At 29.0% G+C, this 21,124-nt stretch overlaps 1 protein-coding gene across 1 annotated transcript in view; it reads left to right on the forward strand.

Moving 5' to 3' along the window:
• Positions 1 to 19,834, forward strand: part of LOC129960478 (aminopeptidase N-like) — a 45,534-nt gene extending 25,700 nt beyond the window's left edge. Inside the window, exons 13-21 of the mRNA XM_056073943.1 lie at positions 4,601 to 4,731; positions 4,821 to 4,876; positions 6,513 to 6,660; positions 8,577 to 8,659; positions 11,981 to 12,094; positions 12,257 to 12,424; positions 16,009 to 16,152; positions 18,075 to 18,156; positions 19,435 to 19,834. Of these exons, the coding sequence (XP_055929918.1) occupies positions 4,601 to 4,731; positions 4,821 to 4,876; positions 6,513 to 6,660; positions 8,577 to 8,659; positions 11,981 to 12,094; positions 12,257 to 12,424; positions 16,009 to 16,152; positions 18,075 to 18,156; positions 19,435 to 19,587 (1,079 nt within the window). The 3' untranslated portion in view covers positions 19,588 to 19,834. The remainder of the gene's footprint in view (positions 1 to 4,600; positions 4,732 to 4,820; positions 4,877 to 6,512; positions 6,661 to 8,576; positions 8,660 to 11,980; positions 12,095 to 12,256; positions 12,425 to 16,008; positions 16,153 to 18,074; positions 18,157 to 19,434) is intronic.
• Positions 19,835 to 21,124: the final 1,290 nt, after the last annotated feature.

Genomic DNA, 21,124 nt, shown 5'->3' on the forward strand with positions numbered 1-21,124 from the left:
TTAAAAATCAATTTAAAAATGGCGTTCAATGCATTAAAAAAATAATATTTCTAATCGCGAATATAAATAATATTTAAATTTTAATAAAAAGAAATAATATTTCTAAATATTTCAATGTGGAATAATAAGAATTGTACGTGCTTAGCCAACTAACTGTCCCAGAACCAAAAAAAAAAAGCACAAGCAACATCCCCCCCCCAAATTTTTGTGAAAAGCACATATTAATTAATTAGACCGAACTAGTTAATTTTTAATTAATTGGATTCATTTTTTAAATTTTTTTATATATTCTGATTGCTTTTATGTATTTGAAGATGGCTATTAATAAAATTTTATTTTCTTTCATTGCCGATAATTATTTTGTATCCCTTATTTTAATGTATATTAAAGCAATTTATCTTGAGCAAGGATTTTTATGTATATTAATTTATTTTGATTTTCACCAATAAGCAAAATAGGATGCTATATTAAAACGCTTAAACAGATTTAAGAGTTGGAAAACTATTAAATTGTGTCACATGTTAAAAATAATGAAAAATCGGGAAACTATGAATAAAATTTCTTCCTAAAGACAAATTTTTACTTGCTTTTGATGAAAAAGATGCGTTTGGAAAAAGGTAAAAACGATTTCTTGCTATTTGAAAAATTTCTTACAACGATAAAGTTTTTTTTCCCTTTTGAGTTTCTTTTGCCATCTGATTGATAAAAGAATTCAATTAATATTATCACTAGTAAAAATGTAAAGAATTTTGAATGTAATAAAAGATATCAGAAGTCTTAAACAATCTAGGAATATCTTTAAGACTAATTTTAGTTTCCAGTTTCCAATTTAAGTTTTGTATAGATATCTCATTCACTTTGAATGAAAGACAGAAACAATCTTTCTTCTACCGGGACATTGCTCTGTTTCAATACTCTTGAAAATACAATTTGTAATACAAGCAAGTAACCGTAGTAGTCTGTTTAGCCTCTGGCATTACAAAGACGGGATTGAAAGAATGTGAGTCGAGATAAAGGATGAATAAAGTAAAAATGAGAACAAAAAATTGGAATAAGAAATGCCAGTTTTATACAAATTGTTATATTTATCTTTATTCTAAACTGACATCAATGTTTAAAGGGAACTGTTTTGAAAGAGCTGAAACTTATTCTTATAGCCTTAATGGAGCGTTTTTCAAAACTCATTTTGTCTTGATCCTGAAAACTAGCTGTTTGTTTCAAACTAATGGAAATGAAAAAGTGTCCAGTTTGATTGTTCACGTTCGATTTGCTTTTTTTTATATTGAATCTATTGTTAAAGTATTGAAAGCAGGAAAATTAAAGTGAAGGAAAGATGACTGTTGCTAAAAGTATTTAATTTTTCTTTACAAACCAACACAAGTACGAAGTTCAAAAGTTATCGGCTTGGCGTTTTACTTGGGATAGACTACCCCTGCCCAAAACTCAGCTTTCTGATAAGCATTCTAATATTTTAGCTAAAAGTCAGAATGAAAATGTTAAACAAATTATATTTCTAGTTTAAGCTGGGCCAACTTTAAGAAATCTGACCTTTCCCAGATGCAAATCTGATGCATTTAGGTTTACTCTATATCATGGCCTCTTAAACGTTTTCTTTTCGAGAGATTTTTTCAGGCAATAAATAAGTAAAAAAAAAAAAAAATAAAATAAAAAATAAGTAAATAAACCACGTTGTCAAAATTAGAAACTATATTTTATAATTTAGATTTGAGAAAATTGATTGATTAAAGCTTTAAGAATAAGTGGTCTTAATTAAATATAAATGAAACAAAAAGATATTTTTATCCAACATTCTTTTAGAATTTTCTGCTTAACAACGTTGGTGTACTCAATATCAGAGCCTCTTAAACTTTTTCTTTTAGCGAGATTTTTTCAGGCAATAAATAAATAAAAAAAAATTAAAATAAATAAGTAAATAAATCGTGTTGTCATAATTAGAAACTATATTTTCTAATTTAGATTTGAGAAAATGGATTGATTAAAGCTTTAAGAATAAGTGATCTTAATTAAATATAAATGGAACAAAAAGATATTTTTATCCAACATTCTTTTAGAATTTTCTGCTTAACAACGTTGGTGTACTCAATATCAGAGCCTCTTAAACTTTTTCTTTTCGCGAGATTTTTTCAGGCAATAAATAAATAAAAAAATTAAAATAAATAAATAAGTAAATAAATCGTGTTGTCATAATTAGAAACTATATTTTCTAATTTAGATTTGAGAAAATGGATTGATTAAAGCTTTAAGAATAAGTGGTCTTTATTAAATATATATGAAACAAAAAGATATTTTTATCCAACATTCAACATTTTAACAACAACAGTGCTTCTTAAACTTTTCTTCTAGCGCTCCATTTTCAGGAACCTAAAATCAGAAAATAAATAAAGAGAGGGAGCAGTAATTAAATATAATCGAACAAAATTCAATTTACCAAACAGTAATTTTGACTTTCAGAACAATATCAAAAGCTTATTCCATATAAATAAAAGCTTCTTAAACTTTTTTTTTCTTGCGAGGCGTTATTGGGCCAGATTATATTTCGAGAACTTCAAATCAAAAAATAACTATAAAGAAGAAGTCTCAGTTGATTTTAAATATAATAAAATATTATTTAAAATTCTTAATAAGCATAATTTGATTGAAATGTTTGAAATCAAAATTATTTTTTGATTATTTTTATTTATGAATCTTATTAAAGCAGAAAGAAAAGTTTATCATGGAAATTTCTGAGACTCATAGTTAAAGAGTCATGGTCTAAATGCTGTTGCCATCATACTATGATTGTGCAATAGGATGGAACGAAAATGGCCTTTAATTCTTTTTTTTTTTTTTTTTTTTTTTTTAGATTTTGGTTTGGTAATAGTACGGAAAAGTTGCCTTTTAGGTTCAAAAACAATATTTAAAAAATTGCAATATTGCATTATCTTGAGGTGCCGCAAAAATCTTGTAATTTGTAAAAAAAAAACTTTTTATGTCAAAGGCTGTATTTTTTACTTCTGTATCCTTAATGATTACAAATGCTACAGCTGCAAAATTTTTGTTTCTACTTCCTTGCCATATTAAACTGCTTTTTTTAAAATTAAATTTTGGCCTTTTCACATGCGAGTCAATTTTTGCTTTGACGTATCCTTCTCTTGCGATTGAACACAAACATTTTGAGCCAATTCGGCCACCAGTCTCATAGCTCTTTCCACTGCCTGCATGTAACAAGGAAGCCAGGGAAAATCGATAACCGAGTCCCCTATACTATTTGGTTCATCATCAGATGCCTTCTGTATAAAGTTTTAACTTAATATTAAACCGCACAGGTAGTTTTATCGCTTCTGGTCTATTTGATGGATCTGGTTGGCTTGCCTCTTTTGTAAAGTACGCTGTTGTTCTTGTTGTTCTTCGACGTTGTCATTGTTGCCAGTAATCGTTTCTGATGAACTAGTATTTTTTGCCCGTTCTTGATTAAACTTAACTATTCTCTGTAGTTCTTTACTCTTTCTTGCTTCTTTCTTCTTCAAAGCGCTTGTGGTAGTAATATCAATATTACCTATAACCATTTGAGTGTTTACAGCATTGATCGTTTAGAATCTTTTATTCCATAACTGGCACGTTATTTTATACAAGTCAGCAATATCAAATAAACGTTTAGCTTCTTCTCTAAATTCTGTGAGGTTGAAATAAAATTCATCTGAGCATTTTCTGCTTTTAGATTTAATAAATTTCTGTAATTAGCAGGATAAGCTTTTATTATTTTTGAAATTCTTTTGCTCGAATCAATGGAAATAGAAACTCTTGACCATATTTGTTCTATTATGGGAACTAAAGTGTCTCACATATTTCGCTTATAGAAGGATCTTTCTCTGAATCAATTTTGAGGTTATGTCTAATATAACAGTAGCACTTGATTCTTATGTATTGAGTTCAACTTCAAGCAAATCACTATATTTCCCAAAAATAGAACACACCGATATTTGTCCTGTCTTCACTAATTGAGACTGAGCCATTTTTACTCACTGATTGCAAAGCATACAAGCCCAAACTAACAAATCAGTTACACAATAGACGGATGGGAGACTCAACTCAACTGAACTCGGCAAAGCTACTGATTTGAAACCAGCTCTGTCCTTGTCATCGGACGCAGACAAATCTCCGCCTTACCTCAATAACAACCGCTCCGGCGACGATTCAGTGCCATGCCAGTGCAATAGTAAAACTGTTTTTGATACTTTTATTCATATGACAACAACCTATTTAAAGTTTTTTTTTTCATAATCGAGGCCCGCTTATGAAAATTCTTAAAAAGTTGCAAAAAGAGTGTTTTTATGAAATTTTAACGTCCTTGCGGCACCTGTAGTCCTACTCCAATATTTTCCATATTTATAATTTATTTTATTTACACCAAAAGGCAACTTCTCCGCGCTATTACAAATTAAGAATTAAAAATTGATTTTTTTCGTCCCACCCTACTGTACAAGGCTTAATGCCCGTTGCAGTTGTCATTATTATCAGTTTGGGAGAATTCTTTACAATTTTTTTTTCCAGCAACAAATGTTATTTTCTTTTAACTTCTTGTACTTATCGTTTTATTTAGATATAATAAAAGGTCTTCCTGATGAAAATACCTGGTTTATTGCGAACGTGCAGCAAGTAGGATACTACAGAGTTAATTATGACTCAAATAACTGGAATTTAATTCTGGAACAACTTTTGACAAATCATACGGTACTAAAAATATTTTAATATAATTTTGCAACATTTCAAAACATCAGTTTTAATGATGATAAAATAATTTCGATCTTTTCTCTCTGTAGGTTATAAATGTCATAAACAGAGCTCAAATTTTAAGTGACATCCTTAACTTAGCGAGGTAAGGCAGTGTATAATTTTATGTTATATGCAATTAGAAAGTCTTCTGTGCATAATATGTTCTTTTTACTGTGTTATAACATACTTCTATAAATAATTTTTAATATTTTCTTTTTTGAAAAATAAATGCATTAAGTTGAAACAATAATGACTGATTTATTAAATTTACAAAATTCAGACTGATATTTGGAATATCTTTTAAAATATCACAACTATAATTTTCATGGAAAAAATAAAATTTTAAAATATTTTAGTTTCACTCTGATTAAGAAAAAAAAAGATCAAAGCTTGATATAGGTATTTAAATTTTTTAGGTTAGTTTCTAAACTTCCATTGAGTTCTCAAAATCCACTTAAGTAACGCATTATGGTTTAGATTTTTATTTATTTTTGAATAATATTTTCTTTTACTTCATTAGCAAAATTGCAGCTGTTTGTATTTTGAAACAATTTAGGAGTTATTTAATTAATAATATGAAAAGGATTATAGATTTTTAAACATTACTGCTTTTAAATAATTTTCTAGAAGCTTAACACAATTTTTATACCAGTTGAAAATTTATTATTTTCAATGCAACTTATAATTTTCGCTGGTAAGTTATTTCCGATTGCTTTTATGATTTTCTGATTGTTTTGCATCTTCTCTGGTCAATCTTTTCATTCTTTTTATTTGACATTAGACCAGTTTTATTAAAAATTTTTGGCTTACGGATAGAGTTAAAATAATTATAAATTTTTAAAAATTATTTTTCTATTTTCATACAAATATGGCAAATTTACACGATTGAAAAAATACACTTTATACATACAAATACAATAAGAATACACACAAATAATACATTTAAATACACTAAGAACGTAACCTTGCGGAAGGATATAGAATTCTATACAAGATATGTCTTTTCTAAAACTAATTTTAATTAAATTCTTCTCCTAAGAGAAAGCCTAGTGATTACGGAAATATTAGGGCGAAATAAATGAAACCTTTTTTTTTTCAACGAATAAGAAGCTTTGATAACTGACAAAAATTATTACATTCAAATTACTTTCAAATTTTTTTAAATGTAAACAAAATAATTTATTAAATATTACCGTCTTTGCCTTCTGATTTTACTTTATATTTTCATTCTGAATGATAGATATTTTTTATGCAACAAGGTTAAATGAACATAATAGACTAAATTCACAATTCAAGAAATGTTCCTTATGAAAAAATCATATTTCTGTTAAGCATGGCGCAACTAGTTAAATATGTTGCATTTTAACCCTATACTGCAGGAATTTTCATTTTTTCAGTAAAAGTTAACTCATATAAGTGGGAATATATAATATAAAAATGCATTCTAGTGAATATATACTGCATAAATAATTCTGAAACTAATTGTGAAACTAACGAAAACAAAATATTAAGTGCTTAGTTAAAATTTTAATGTTAAAAATGTTTTGCACTTCTAGCCAAAAACGTAGAAGGTAGATAATTTTACGAATTAATTATCAAATTAATCAAAACTAATAGATACGGGTAAAAATGATAGTGATTCGAATATAAGCACATTCCTACTCAGTGTAGGTTTATGCAGTTAGTATTTACACGGAATCGTAATTTAAAAACATAATTATTTATCCATTTTCCCACAGATCTGATGAAGCCGAATATGCCTTAGCTTTGAACATGACCAAATATCTTTTCCTCGAAGAGGAGTACCTCCCATGGCAGTCAGCTTTTACGGCTTTCAAGTATCTTGACATTATGTTAGCCAAGACCCCAGGGCATGACGAATTTAAGGTAAGCGTAATTATTAATAAGGAATCTTAAGTGAAGTAGTTTTCTTTTTCTTTTTTATTTTCTTGTTCTTTTTTATCTGAATTGATAGAAGATTCTCGTTCGTTGGCCTCGAGTTGTTGAGCATAGAACTATAATTGTAGTGTTTTTCGACCATTCAGTTTTGACTCCACGTGGACAAGATACTTTTGACATTTTTCCCCATTATTTCAGACTCTTGACCTCCATAACCTTGCATAATTTTTATTTGTATTTTGTTCGTTTTTATGAGTTTCGATTTTCTCTTTATTTCTTCTATTTCGCATTCTTGCGGGTCTATGGGTTTTGATAAGGACTGACATTAATAATTCTGTGATACTTATGAAGGAGTACGTATTAAGGATTCTAATGGCCCGTAGCGATATTTTAAATTATGAGGAAAATGTATTTTGATCTTGCGATTTCATGGTGATAAAAGGGCTTTTATTGCTTCAAGTTTTTGAACTCTTTTGACCTGATTTTAATATGCATTTTATTCGAAATATATGATTTTTATTCAAATTATGTTTCGTTTTAGCCTTTTATTCCTTTTTTTCGACGGTAAAAAGGAAGCAAAGCATACATACGTATAAAAAGGGAATTATTATCTGTTATTTCCCATTATTATTATCCCATTATCTGTTATTTCGTGTCTATACATTATTAAATTATCTATTAAAATACATTATTTAATAATATATTAAATCTTATATATTATATTTTATATATTAAATTTAATATATAAAATATGATAGATCAAGTTTAAAATTATTATATCATATATCGTGATATTAAATTTTAAAAGAAAATATTGTTCTTTGATCATTTTGACTTCTGCAAAACGTTTTATTTTTATGCATTCTTTATTATTTAATATTCTGAAAAACTCTTAGGAATAATTTTAATGTACATTTTATTCAAGTTTTTAATATATTTCACAATTTTCCTTTCCTTTCTTATTTTTGCCTTAGTAGCGAATCAGAGGAGCTAGTGACGTCACTGTAATATGGCACACCTAAGCATTCGCTGTAATTTTATTGCGGTGACATACGAATCGATTTCGTAACATGCAAACGCCGATGCATTTCTTTTAACCTTTTGTCAAGTTTTTTCTTCTACGAAAAATAACGAATCGATTCTATTAAATTTAGGAGGCGTATTTTGTGCGCATTAAGTGAGAGTGAATTGAATCCATTCCGATATAGACCCATAGATTCCAAAATTTTATGTAGTCACCATTCGATTACAAAGAAAGGACTAACTTTCACTAGATTTTCAAATGTCGGGAAGTGTTGATCTCCGTTATTTTAATGAATTAGCACATGCAGTCATTAGGATGCATTGAATTCATCTGGATTTTAAATGAATGCCTATACAGCCTGCAATGAGTTATAAGAATAAAAATTTAAAAATTCTACAATCTTTTTAAATTTCAAATAAGATTGACATTTCTCTTATGGATAGGGATCATAATTTCATAGCAATATTAATGATAAATATATTGGCCAATTACGAAATTTTTATAATAGTAGAAAATAAAAAAAAGAATGGATATAAATGTGAGATATTCATGTAAGAAAATAAAGGCATTTAAATAGTATTTCGAATCTTTATGAAAAACCATGCAAAAGATATATAAAAGTTCATCATTCCTTCCAGTTTTTCTTAAAGAATATGAATTAACATGATTAAATTCTTTGTTTTTATGTATTGTTAAGCCTTAAAAACATTAGCTTTCTTCAGAATTCTTTATAATACGGAATTAAAAACTTCTAATACACATAACTTTGAAATACATATTTTCTTTTAAGTTAAATACAGAAAAAAAATGCATGAAAATTCCACCTTTTCTTTAAGTACAGAACTTAATAACAAAGACTGTGATTTTTGTTTTTTCTTAGGAATACATACTTGCAATTATGACTCCTCTGTACGAAACCATAGGGTGGTCTTCAGAAGTGGATAAAGAAGATATTACGGCAATGTAAGAATAAATTTATTACATTTTTTCATAAAATTCGTAATTAAACTATAAGTAACATTTAAGTTACTGAAGTTACGAATTTTTTCATATTTTCTACATCCTTCTTTCATTTTTTTTAACCGTTTGTTGAAACATTAACATTTTCTGTAAGTAAGTGGAGGTTCGGTTCTTCTGGAGTCGTATTAGCGATGCTGGGCATGTTAAAGGACCTGCCGAGAACTGGTTGTATAACGTGATTTACAGTATAAACTGCTTTGCAACGTGACTTATTTTTTAGTCGGCATGGATCTAATATTTGCCATGTTTTTAAGTCGAAATTTTATTCTCTCAAAATATATAAATGGGGCACAGAAATTATTTTAGTGAACTTTTATATTCATTTCAAGTATTTAGTGAGAATATTATTTATTATACTTTCTAAAATTTCATAGTTCACTATAATTTCCAAAACATATCACTAGTAATTAGAAATTCCTAAATCTAAACATTGATTCTTACAATTCAACCATCACTTATTTCTTCAAATCAGAAAAGTAAGACAAAGATAATTTTTTCAGTAAATTTCTTATGGCATTGTGGAATAAAACTGCTTTTCGAACTAAACACCTTTTGAACTAACAGATTTCAAATAGGTAAACAAATATATCTAAAGAAAAATATCATAAATAAATTATTTAATAACGTTTAGGTAAATTGATAATATCAAATTTTTAATCAAATCAAATCAATGTGAAATTGTTAATACGTTTAAATAAAATTTCAAAATAATTTGCTGTATTTTTTAAAAGAACTGACTCAATACATTATTTAATATTTTAGCCATAAAATATTTTCTTCTCACATAACTATTATTTTGAATTTGTGTGAACAAAAGAAAGTGCTTTTTATTACTTAATGATGCTTCGCCAAACTCGCATCGGAAAACTTACTAAAGCAACTTTTATTTTAAATTATTTTTTAAAAGTAGCCATTCGATGGATCAGTGAGTTTTCTTTTTGTTCAAAGAAACATATTTCATGCATATCTAAAAAAATAATGGATATAAATATTATCATCCAACTTGCAGAAAAATATTTAGAAAATATTTTTTTATATGTATCCTTCACATACAGAATTTTTTAAAAAATTTAGAAGCAAGGAAAACAAATAAGTCAGCAAGTGAGTTATTTTTGCTGAAAAAATTGCAATTCTCTCTTTCGAAGACTATATTTTCTGTTCTATTTCTTAGCATTCCTCAACTATTGAAAATATTTACTAATATTTCCGGTATATTTTCTTTCTACATTGCCACAATTGAAAGAAATTAATGGCAGATGAGTGGATACTGTAATTTATTAATATGTATCATGAATGTTACATATTACAGTGTTATGATTCGTTTCAGTTTGTTAACGTCCCGTTTTAAAGCAACACTAGGACTATTTTAGGACGGACCTCGTAATTTTGACCCACTGCCAGATGACAAGGACGACACCTGACCTGGTACCCTCTCTCCAAACTTCTACACTACATCCGTGTGAAGACGTTTGGCCCCGACGGATTTAACGTGCATCAAACCCGCTTACACGACGGTTTTTTGGTGGAATCGGGTCTCGAGCGAAACCCTCCGGTTCCAAAGTCGAGACCTTACCATTAGGCCACCGTGGCCCAAACGACTTTTGTTTTTAATTATAACCAGTCATTATAAGTCGCCATATAAACAGGGATTATTGTGACTGGCCCAAACGACTAATGGGAATAGAATTTGTAATTTTTAAACGCAGTCAAATTATAAAGATGGCATCTCTCACTTTGAATTTGAGATCATTTGACGCTGGATTGAAACTAGGTCAGCAGATTATCGGTGGAACCAAATCTCATACCTTGAATATACATATCACAATCCTGAAATATTGCCATGAGGACAAAGTGACCCTATCATGACCTCACATATCTTGTTTCTATACAAAAGAGAGGACAATTTTCTTCCCATTTAGACCGACTGGTTACTTTTTTAAAAGAGCATTTAGTTGATACCTGTTGTGATAGAATATAATTTGTTTACTCCCTTTTCTTTCAAATAAATTTTCTAAGAATATTCTATTATACTGTTTGGATGGGAACTCATTATTTAAGAGGACTTCAATTTTCTTTTCTGTGTATTTTTAACCTTTTTTTTGGGTACATTTGATGTAATAGGTGTACTTTTCACGATTTATTTCCTTGACTTCTAAAATTGCTTCGAACCGAAGATTAAGATTGAATGATTGCGCAAATTACTCTAATAATTATAATAATGTAATAATAATAATTGTAAATAAAACGTGCGCTTGGTAAATATCAAATCTACTTTTTTGAATCAAACATCATCAAGTAAATTTGGCCGTTCATCGAATGAATGTACTGTCTTCGTCTTTTGACCATCGTTTAAAATTAAAAAGTAAATTCCGAAATAGTTCTTGTGGATTCAAAGCGGCACGTTAATCTAAAAGATCGGAGCAAATCATTTGGTTTTCTTTTATCAAGAAGAATATTTATAATAATGGTCTATAATGGATTTTAATGATAATTTTTTTATACTTATCATGTGAGGTGGGGAATATGAAATACAAGTTATTTCTCTATGTACCATAGCTGACTTCAATTATTGATCAGTTTTTAATATTTATCTCTTTACTCCATCCTATGCAGCTTTTTAAAAATAGCTATGATTCTAAGAACTGAAAGGGAATGTAGCTCTATAGATAAAATCTATTTTCAAAGAAAAATTATGTTGATTTTATAGGGACAGTTATGCTGCATGTCTTTAAACCGAGTTAAAATATAAAATTCGTTATATTGAATATAACAGTATTATATTTAAATATAATTTACATATTTGAACAAAAATAAATTTTAAGCGATACTAACAAATATTCTGTGCTTAAGGTACCATAAATTATAAATCTCATATTTAAAACAGAAAAAAGTCATTTGACGGAATTATTACTCTAGTCTTAAGTCACCAGTTAGGATTGCTCACCCTTTCTTTCTCAATATATTTGTAACAAGTATTACCTCATTCATTGTTGATGTTGTTGTTTCTAGCTTGTTAAGTGCAGATTGCATTATCACTGATTGCAATTCTATGAAACCATTCAGAGAGAGAGAAAGGATTTTCTTATGAGTGTATAAAAATAGATTCAACATTTGGGCAATTTAAATAAACGGTCAAAGCCTGATCTTTGAAGATTGATATGAATATGATAATCTTTAAATCCAAAATGTAATCGTCAATGATTTTCCACAAGTTAGGATTGCTCACCCTTTCTTTCTCAATATATTTGTAATTTTAATCAACAGGTTTCTGAGAAAAAATATATTGAAGTGGAGTTGCAGTTATGACCATCCTGGTTGTGTTAAAAAAGCTCTGGCCATGTTCCAGAAATGGAAGCAAGAGTCACCCGAGAATCAAACGTGAGTACTTTTTATCCATTTAATCTTCTTTGTTTATTATATAATTGATAGTAGGGACAATTTATACAGCAAGAAACTCTTTTATCAAGATAACACTAAAATCAATCCAACTATACAATTAATTATTTTTTAATAAATTCACAAGTTATTCTCTTTCTACAGCTTATCCGCTGACGATCGAGAGATAGTATTATGCACTGGGATAGCTCGAGGACCTACAGAGGATTGGGAATTGATGTGGAAACGATATTTAGGAACAAATTTCAAGGCAGAAAAGAACACTTTATTGAAGTCTTTGGCTTGTACTAGAGAAACCAGACTGCTTAGAAGGTAAGAAATCTGTTATTTTTATGGTAATTGTGAGCTTGTTCCATTTTTAAAACGAAGAGCTCGAATTTAAATGTAAAATGGACGGGGACACGGAGTATAGTTTCTAATTTTTCATAGGTAGATAGATACCTCTAAATGTTTTGTTACTAGATCTATAGAGATCCAATATAAGAAATTGTGCTTGCAGCAATAATGAACTAAAGTCTTGATAAGATTGAAAGGGAAGTGACATCGATGTATTTATATCAGCTCTTCTATTCATCTAGAATGTGCGATTTAGAAGCAGACTACATCTCATACATCATCAAAATAATCCCAATACAATGACTCCTGACTTAATTGCAATGATATCACTTGGTAGACTGTTTAATCAAAACAGCATATCAGTATCACTGCAAGCACAATTTCGTGCTTCAGAGATCTTTCTTATTTTTCACTCTTTTAAGATTTGAATCACGTTTCATTTATTTATTTCACTAATGTAGAATTATAAGGTATACCCAAATGAAAAGGAGACTAAAGTTATTGCAAAGAAATTTTAATAATAATCGTATAGTGACAGTTCATGTGGAGCAGTGCAACTATAAATTATCGTCATTGACAATGAAGTGCAAACTTACCTGAGTTACTGAAGGAACCAGATGCTTGGTTACTCACTATACCCTACCTTACAATAAGTAAGTATTTTATGGATTATGTGCTGCTCAGTTCGTTTGCTTATCGATAGATCAACAGCAGTTTCACGTGTGGTGACCCGACAATTCTGCTGTATGAACTCCTGCACAGCCGAAATCGTGGTATTGTTTGTCACAACGTGTGCCTACATAGCAAATCTTGGATGTTTATGTGTTCCGCCTCACAACGTCGACATAATTGGAATACGCACATCGTTCTCCTTTCATCCTGCGACAAATATGTGAAGCATACTCCCCTTCTGCGCGAAAAAATTGGATAACTGCTCTTTGTACTGATCTGGAAGAATCTATAATACAAGGAACTGTTGAAATATCTCTCCAGAAATCAGAATATAGGTGAGAAGCCGTTAATTATGCATGCGCAACTGGGAATAACACCATGCCATCTACTGATTAGCACATTAAACCACTGCAATTTGATGCAACGTTGCTACACTTTAAGTCTCCTTTTCATGTGAGCGCAACTTATATTAAAATAGAACTGAAAAAAAAAAACATGTATCAAAAATGTGTTATCACATAGAAGAGTATCTTTTCATTATCTTTTAACAATAAAAGTAAAATAATTGCATTAAAATAAATGCTTGTTTATATTTTTCAATTAAGAAACATGTGATGTCTTTGAAAATCTAATATGGCCATACGCATCGTATTTTGAAGAATAAGAATGTTTAATGCTTTAGACACCTTCATATTCATCCTGGATAAATCGAATTAAAGTGTCACAATACTGAACACTATAGAAAAAAAGCCAATGTTCATCAAAACTTCAGATTTAGGTGGTAGGCATTTGGAACTTCAGGAAACGAATCACTAAGTTAGATCCCTCAAATGAAATATAAAGATAGGAGAATAGTCGTCAATACTATGTTTATAATTCAATTACTGTCTTAGAATTGTTTATTCATAGACATAATGACAATTAGTCATGCTTTATAAGCAGTATAGTAAAAAGGGGCAATAGATACTATCAATTGGCATAAATATTAAAAAAAAATCCTTAAAGCATATAAAAGTTCCGAGTTCTCAGATAGGAAACAGTACTTTTTAACAGCCGAACTTTTTCTTTTTCATTATTTTTTCTATTTTTGCGTTATTTATTTCCCCTCATTCAGAAATTCACACTCCGATATTTGGTATTCTTATAAGATATAATTTTAACCACTACATATCCACAAACGCTTATTTATCCTGCCCTGCCAGAGCTGTTCCCGAGTGCTTTAGCATAGCTAAAGAAATAATTTTTTGTGGATATGCAATGGTTAAAATGAAACCATAATGTCATTTATAAATCTACCACCGTATATATAAATGTCCCATTAGCAAGCAAGTGCAACTGATAAGTGAAGTCTAGACTCATGACAGCAGAACTTGAAATGAAAGTAATAATACGCCATTCAAAATCTAGATTTGAAAATTTGCTATACTAATTAAAAATTACAGCACAGTATTTATTTGTAAGGAGAAATCAAGAGATATTTTTTAAAACCACAATTTACAGTTTTTTGCCAACTATGTTATTCTTACAATATTGCAGCGCGCTTAAAAAAAATTAATGAAAATGCTCATCAGTCAATCATTTATTTTTGGGTTAGAAAATCTTCTATCACTAAGGTATGGCTTTCCGATCCTGAAAACAAGTATTATCTTTAAAAAAGTTATTGTCTGATTTATTGTAGACCGTTTAATCTATTGCGTCTACTAGGATTACTTTTCAATGTCTTTCAAATTTACCATGAAAATCAACGCTGACTGGAATATGAGATTACCATAATTTAGTGCTTTATACTCCGGATTTAGCCATTAGTTGGCAGAAGAATTATTTGTTTTCCTAATCAACCCCTTATAAAGCTCCCATGCTGCAGTTAGACAAGGACCCCTTAAGTCATCAGAGAATGAATGATTTACTTTCATGTCAGTGGCTCGCAATTGGGCACTTAGCCCTGAAGCTATCAAGAGAGTGATTTGTTTTTCAGATAGTTTGTGGTTGATAACCTTATGCTCCTTTCTTGAATTTCAGAAAGTAAAATGTGAATAGATCACCTATAAATTTATCGTAGATATTTATCAGGCGAAAAGTTGAATTTATTTTATAGATATCACTTGAAATGATCGATAATTTCAAGTTGTCGAAATAGCCTGGAGCAAATTAGCCCAAACTTTGTGCACAGACTATGCTTGATATTAAGAAGAAGCATTTCAAAGTTACAGAGAATTAATATAATCTGTATGAAAATTTTAGAAGATAGAATAGTAGAGTTTTAGAATAGTAAACTTGATGTAAATCTGTTACAATTTTCATGTTTCTGTTGCTTTTATTTTCATAATTTTTAGTTTTTCTACGAATATGATGTAATTCATTTTAAAATTTATTTAAAAAGAAAACAGAATGAAAAGGAATTTTTTTTTCAGCCGGCGCAATAAATTTGTAAACCTTTTGGACTCAGCAGGCGGAAATGAAAAAAGGGTTTTGGAGTTCGATACTATCCAGCTTTCTAAAATCAATTCGATAAATTAATAATTAGACGGTAGAAGTGTTTTCTAATAGTAAATTTTCCTCTATATACATGCAGTGGTACAATTATTGTATCTTTACATCATTCGAAAGCTTTAATACCCTGCTAGATTGAATCATTTCATATGTGACATATACATTTATAGCTGTTGAGGTAAGACGAATTGGCAATAAAATTAAGGGTTAGAAAAGGAGACGCATATTTTATCTTCAAATGACTTGAAAAGGGGAGAAACATTTTCATGTTTGTTCATCAAAATCCTGTTTGAAGAGGATATATAAGCTTTCATACGGCTTATTGTCTAAAAATTCATTTCGTTCATTGTCCATTTTGTACAATGATGAAACAAGTTTTAAATAAACTTTTATTTTAGGTTGCTGAAACGAGCCATGGATTCGAATTCCGGAATACCTCAACAGGATGGAAGCGATGTCTTCGTATATGTAGCAGAAAATTTCTATGGACGAGATATAGTTTATGATTTCTTCAAGCGACACATGGAAGAAATTTCGTTCAAGTAATGTGTTTCAATCAATCATCTAACAGAACTCGGTTCCTTGCATAAATTCGCAATTGAAATATCACATGTGATTTATCAATTTCGGAAATATTATCTCAACTACAATGCGCAAAATTTCTGAAAAACCAAAGCATTCTAGTTTACAATATAAAATAATCATGAGACTAATATATAGATATAGATTTATTATATATTTTAAAAATTATTGGCTAATGAACTCGTTTGAGTTGGATAAATTAGAAGTTATCGCAATATTTTCGAATTATATTTACTTCATTTCATTGATAAATAGTAACAATGCGCTGAGTTTAGTTTGGTTTAGTTTAGTTATATTAATGTCCCGTTTTAAAGCAACACTAAGCAAACAACTTTGGGACGGACCTCGTAATTTTGAACTGCAGTCAGATGAAGAGGACGACACCTGAGTTGGCACCCCCCTCTCAAAACTTCCACATCACACCAGCGGGAGGACGTTAGGCCCCGACGGATTTAACGTGCTCCAACATAGAGCTGAAAGTTATGTGCAACATCATAATGAAAATCGATTTATAATTAAAATTTTTCAATAATTATATCATAAATTTAGAAACGAGTTAAAATAATTTTAAAAATAAGTATTTTATTTAATCTTTCGACTCATAATAACCGTAAATGTAATAATAGTAATTTTAATGATAATAATCACTTAATAATAATGGATGAACTCAACACTTTTGGCAAATGCTTTAGAGATTAAAATTCTTCATTTCATTGACAAATGCTTTTATTATACAAATATTATGAGTAAACTCATAATAAAAATCATCGTATAATATGTATTGGCATTTTTATAAACTTATAAATAGTGGTATATTTTATAAATTCCCAAAATAAGTGTAATAATGAATTTGTTTACCCCCTCCCCACAAATGTAAATAATATTGTCAAAAAAGATGATTGAGATGTATTAAACTGAACGATTAATTTGTTTTCGGTAAGCCGGTAACGATTTTGAAATATTTAACTTCGGAATGCTGAATTTGCTATTTACATGTGCAACTGTGAAAGCACATAGAAATGTCAAAAGTTCAAAACATACACTTTAGATATAAACTCATAGAACATTTAAAGGTTTATAGAGCTCCGCTTTACAGAATAGAAGATATATCTGATTTTTTTTTTTTTGTATTTACAATGCCTAACAGATTAAAAAAAAAGTTGACTCTCATTTTAGTTTAGTTTAATGAGATTCAAACCCATTTTGAAATTAATGTTAACTATTTTTCAGCAGGTATCGCATTTTTGAGTTGTTACTATATGGCAAGGGCATTTGGGCGCTCCATCCCATTTTCATACATTCTACACCCGATCGAGGATATTTGATTTAGGCGGCATTAGAATTCGCTAGAATCACCTGCATGGAAGATCTATGTTTTAACAGAATTTCGAAAGCTTGACCTTGTGATCTCAAAATGCATATTCTGGCAGAATCTACAATTGCCCATTGTAATTTAAAAGTGAAAACAACTAGAAAATAAGATGGAATAAATTAATGAGTTCATCAACTTTTAAGTAATTTATTACTTTTGCTTAACATAATGCTCGTGATATTTTTTATTTTTTATTTACATTACTTCAAAAAATTCTTCAAAAAGAAAAAAAAATCATTGTTGTCAGGGTCACTGTCGTTATTTATAACTTGGAATACTTAAATATTCTTCAGTAATTACAAAAAAAGTTAAATTATGATGATCTCTACTTATGTGGTTTAAGTTCTTCTGCTATTGAATAAAAACAAATTTTAGTAAAATCAATCTAAAAAAATAGAATGAATGAAAAAAAATATTCCGTAGAAACATTTTCAGTTTGTCACTTGCAATATTCGAAATAAAATATCAATTAAACAGAATTTTTTTTTATTTGCTGCATGTTTTTTGCAGATTTGGTTCTTTTGCATTTGCTGCTGGAAACATAGTCGATCGTGTCACAGCCTCCTTGAATACCGAGAATGAAATAGAAGAAGTAAGTTTAATAATAAATACAGTAAACATTATTGAAATTTCATTTAGAAAACATTTGAAAGTTAATTTATTTATTATGAAATGCAATTTTTCTTCTTTCACCTTTATTGGATGGAAGACTGAAATCTCTAAAAATCACTTTACCAAAGAGAGATTCTCAATGAAGTGACAGGAAAGTGAAACTGGGAAGTGGAAGAAAAGATCTTTGCTCTATTTCCACCGCTTATGGAGTTTTTTTTAAATTTTTTTATTTTAATCTTCTTTCTATTGCGATTAAACTACTCCATCGCATATAGGGCAATAGATTGTAAAAGAAGAGTAAAACTATGTACAATATGATTAGAAAGCCACAATTCAATTCTGCGAAATCGGTAGGTGAATTCCTATTGGACTAGTCGTTCAGCATTTTTACCAGTCCGGAAGGAAAAAAAAAATTCTACTGATAATGAATCTGTACCAGTCAGCAAGCATAAAAAATATTTTACTGATACAGAACCTATACCACCAGACGTATAAGGCAAATTTCTATTGGTATAACATCTGTACCACCAGAAAATAAAATCTTAAAAAAACATTCAGTAAAAATTTAAAAGATAAAATTTTAGACATACCCAGAAGGGGAAAATTTAAAAAATAAAATTCTTTTTCCCGTTTATAAACATTTATTGATACAAAAATATTATTCTTTTAAGTTTTTTTCCTCCCAGATTTCATCTACCTTTTCTCATAGCATTAATTTTCAAATTGGCAAGATGAAAAACAGTCTATAAGATTCTATAAAATTGCAGATAATTATAAAGATAGGCCTTTTTTGAAATTTATTACTTTCATTCTCGTTTTTATCTTACGCCAGGAAATCTCCTCAACATTCATATCACTCCAGTTTTTAATTTATTTTATTATTTTACTGTGTGATCCCACAGTATAAAAAAGACCTGTTTTAACTGAATGTCTGTTGAAATCTTGAAGGAGAATGCCACCATGCTATTTAAAAAACAGTAGTTTTGGTAATGTAGGCAATAGGTATTATCTAAAGAAAATTTTAGATTTTTAAGCTGCATTTATAATATTTCCTAATTTATTTTAATAGTTGTTAAGTGAATTAATTGCATTCCAATTTGGCTTTCATTATTCTAATGGCTTTAAATTGATTAGAATACCATTTGTTTTAACTACAGAACATCTGCCTTTATTTTTATGCAATAAGTCTGAACACCTGCCCTATCAATTTTAGTAGATGGAAAACAGTATTTTGATTGATGTTCTTTTATTTGTTTAGCTTCAGAGTATCCTGAAAGGAAGGACAACGTCAGTCAAGGAAATACACAAAAGCTTGAAGTTAGCACTGCATCGATCAAAAACCAACGTTAAGTGGATGAAGAACAATTATGATAATGTGTACAGCTGGTTACGAGAAAACAAAGCATTGTGATTCACGCGCTTGTGTATTAATGAGTAAATGAAAAAGATATCGATAAAAAGGTGAACTTAATTACTAGATGCCTGGGTGAACAGAAAAAATTCTTCAAGAAATTTTGGTTTACTTTGCTCAATGTTGATTTTTTTTGTTTTATTTTTGTTTTAATTTAAGATAAACGTGTAAATTATTATTTTTGCGTAAATTGTTTGTCTTCTGGGAATTTTTCAGTGAAAGATATGCAATTGCATGATAAAGAATAGTTCAGAATAAAAATGTAAATCGATTGAAATTATTGTTCTAAACTGTGTAATCGTCATTTCTTTGTGAATAAAGCTACTTACTTTACGTAATTTCCTTGTCAGTAGTAATATATCCTAAAGTTGATAACGTTAATGTTTTCAAAACTGTCAATCCCGCTTGAAGATTTCAAAGTGTGAAAATTTCGTTAATTTTAAATTAAGACATATCTAATATTTTGATGGTATTTTGTATGAAAAGATATGGATAATATCTACCTTGAAATTAATTAAAAAAAATAGCTTGCAATAAATAAAAGATGAAAAAAATAGCAATTATAGCATAAAATTAGCTATGATTGTAAATTCAATTAAAACTCCTAAAAAAAACATTTCAAAGCAAAAAAAAAAAAAAAAAAAATCTCGAATTATTTCATCATACTTTCAAATTTCAAAAATATTGTTTTAAATTTTTTTTTCTAAGATTTAAAAAAAATAAAGTTAAAGTTTTTTAAAAAGTAACAATAAAAAACACACACTTTGAATGTGGATTCCCCCCCCCATTCCATTAGCGAAAGCATTAAATTTTGTTTTGCTAAAAATGAAACTGAAATATTTTATATAATCGTTTGTTCTTCTTAAGTGCCTTATGTTGTCATAAATCTTACAAAAAAAAAAAAAAAAAAAAAAAAACTAGTTTTTTTTGCTTATGATATGAATTAACTTCAGCCTATCTCTGCTTTCCCATGTTACATATAGAAAAAGCAATAGAAAATGCTATCTTATTAAAGGCAAAGAAAACCTACCATTTAAGACCATTAATGCAACCCTATAAAGATTCCCCTGACATTTTTTTTTCAAGTTGTCTCAAGTAGATATCATTTATTCCAGTCTCGTGATGGGTTATTAAGCGATAAGACAAAAACAGGTTCTTGATCTCGCACTCTGTCACAGGTGTACATAACTTTGCGAGCATCAACCCGAACTTTTTTTTAGCGATACTTGTTACCCAAGCTTACGTCTGTCGAAATCATTTTGATTCACTCCAAATTATAACTCATCAATTTTCTATGAGATAAGGGGTCATTCACACATAAAATTAAAAAAAAAAAAAATTCCTGCTCTTTTAAGTATTGTAACTTTTCGAGTCAAAGGATGCTATAAATTCTCACACTTATTTGGAAATATAATTATCAAGGGAAAACTTAAGGCATATATGTATATATATGAAACTAATCATTTTTGTTAAATAAAAAGCTTTATTACACAGAATATTTATTACTCTCATTTGGAAATATAATGTTATTTCTGAA

Source organism: Argiope bruennichi, chromosome X2 (genome assembly GCF_947563725.1).
Source record: "Argiope bruennichi chromosome X2, qqArgBrue1.1, whole genome shotgun sequence".
Lineage (NCBI taxonomy): Eukaryota > Metazoa > Arthropoda > Arachnida > Araneae > Araneidae > Argiope > Argiope bruennichi.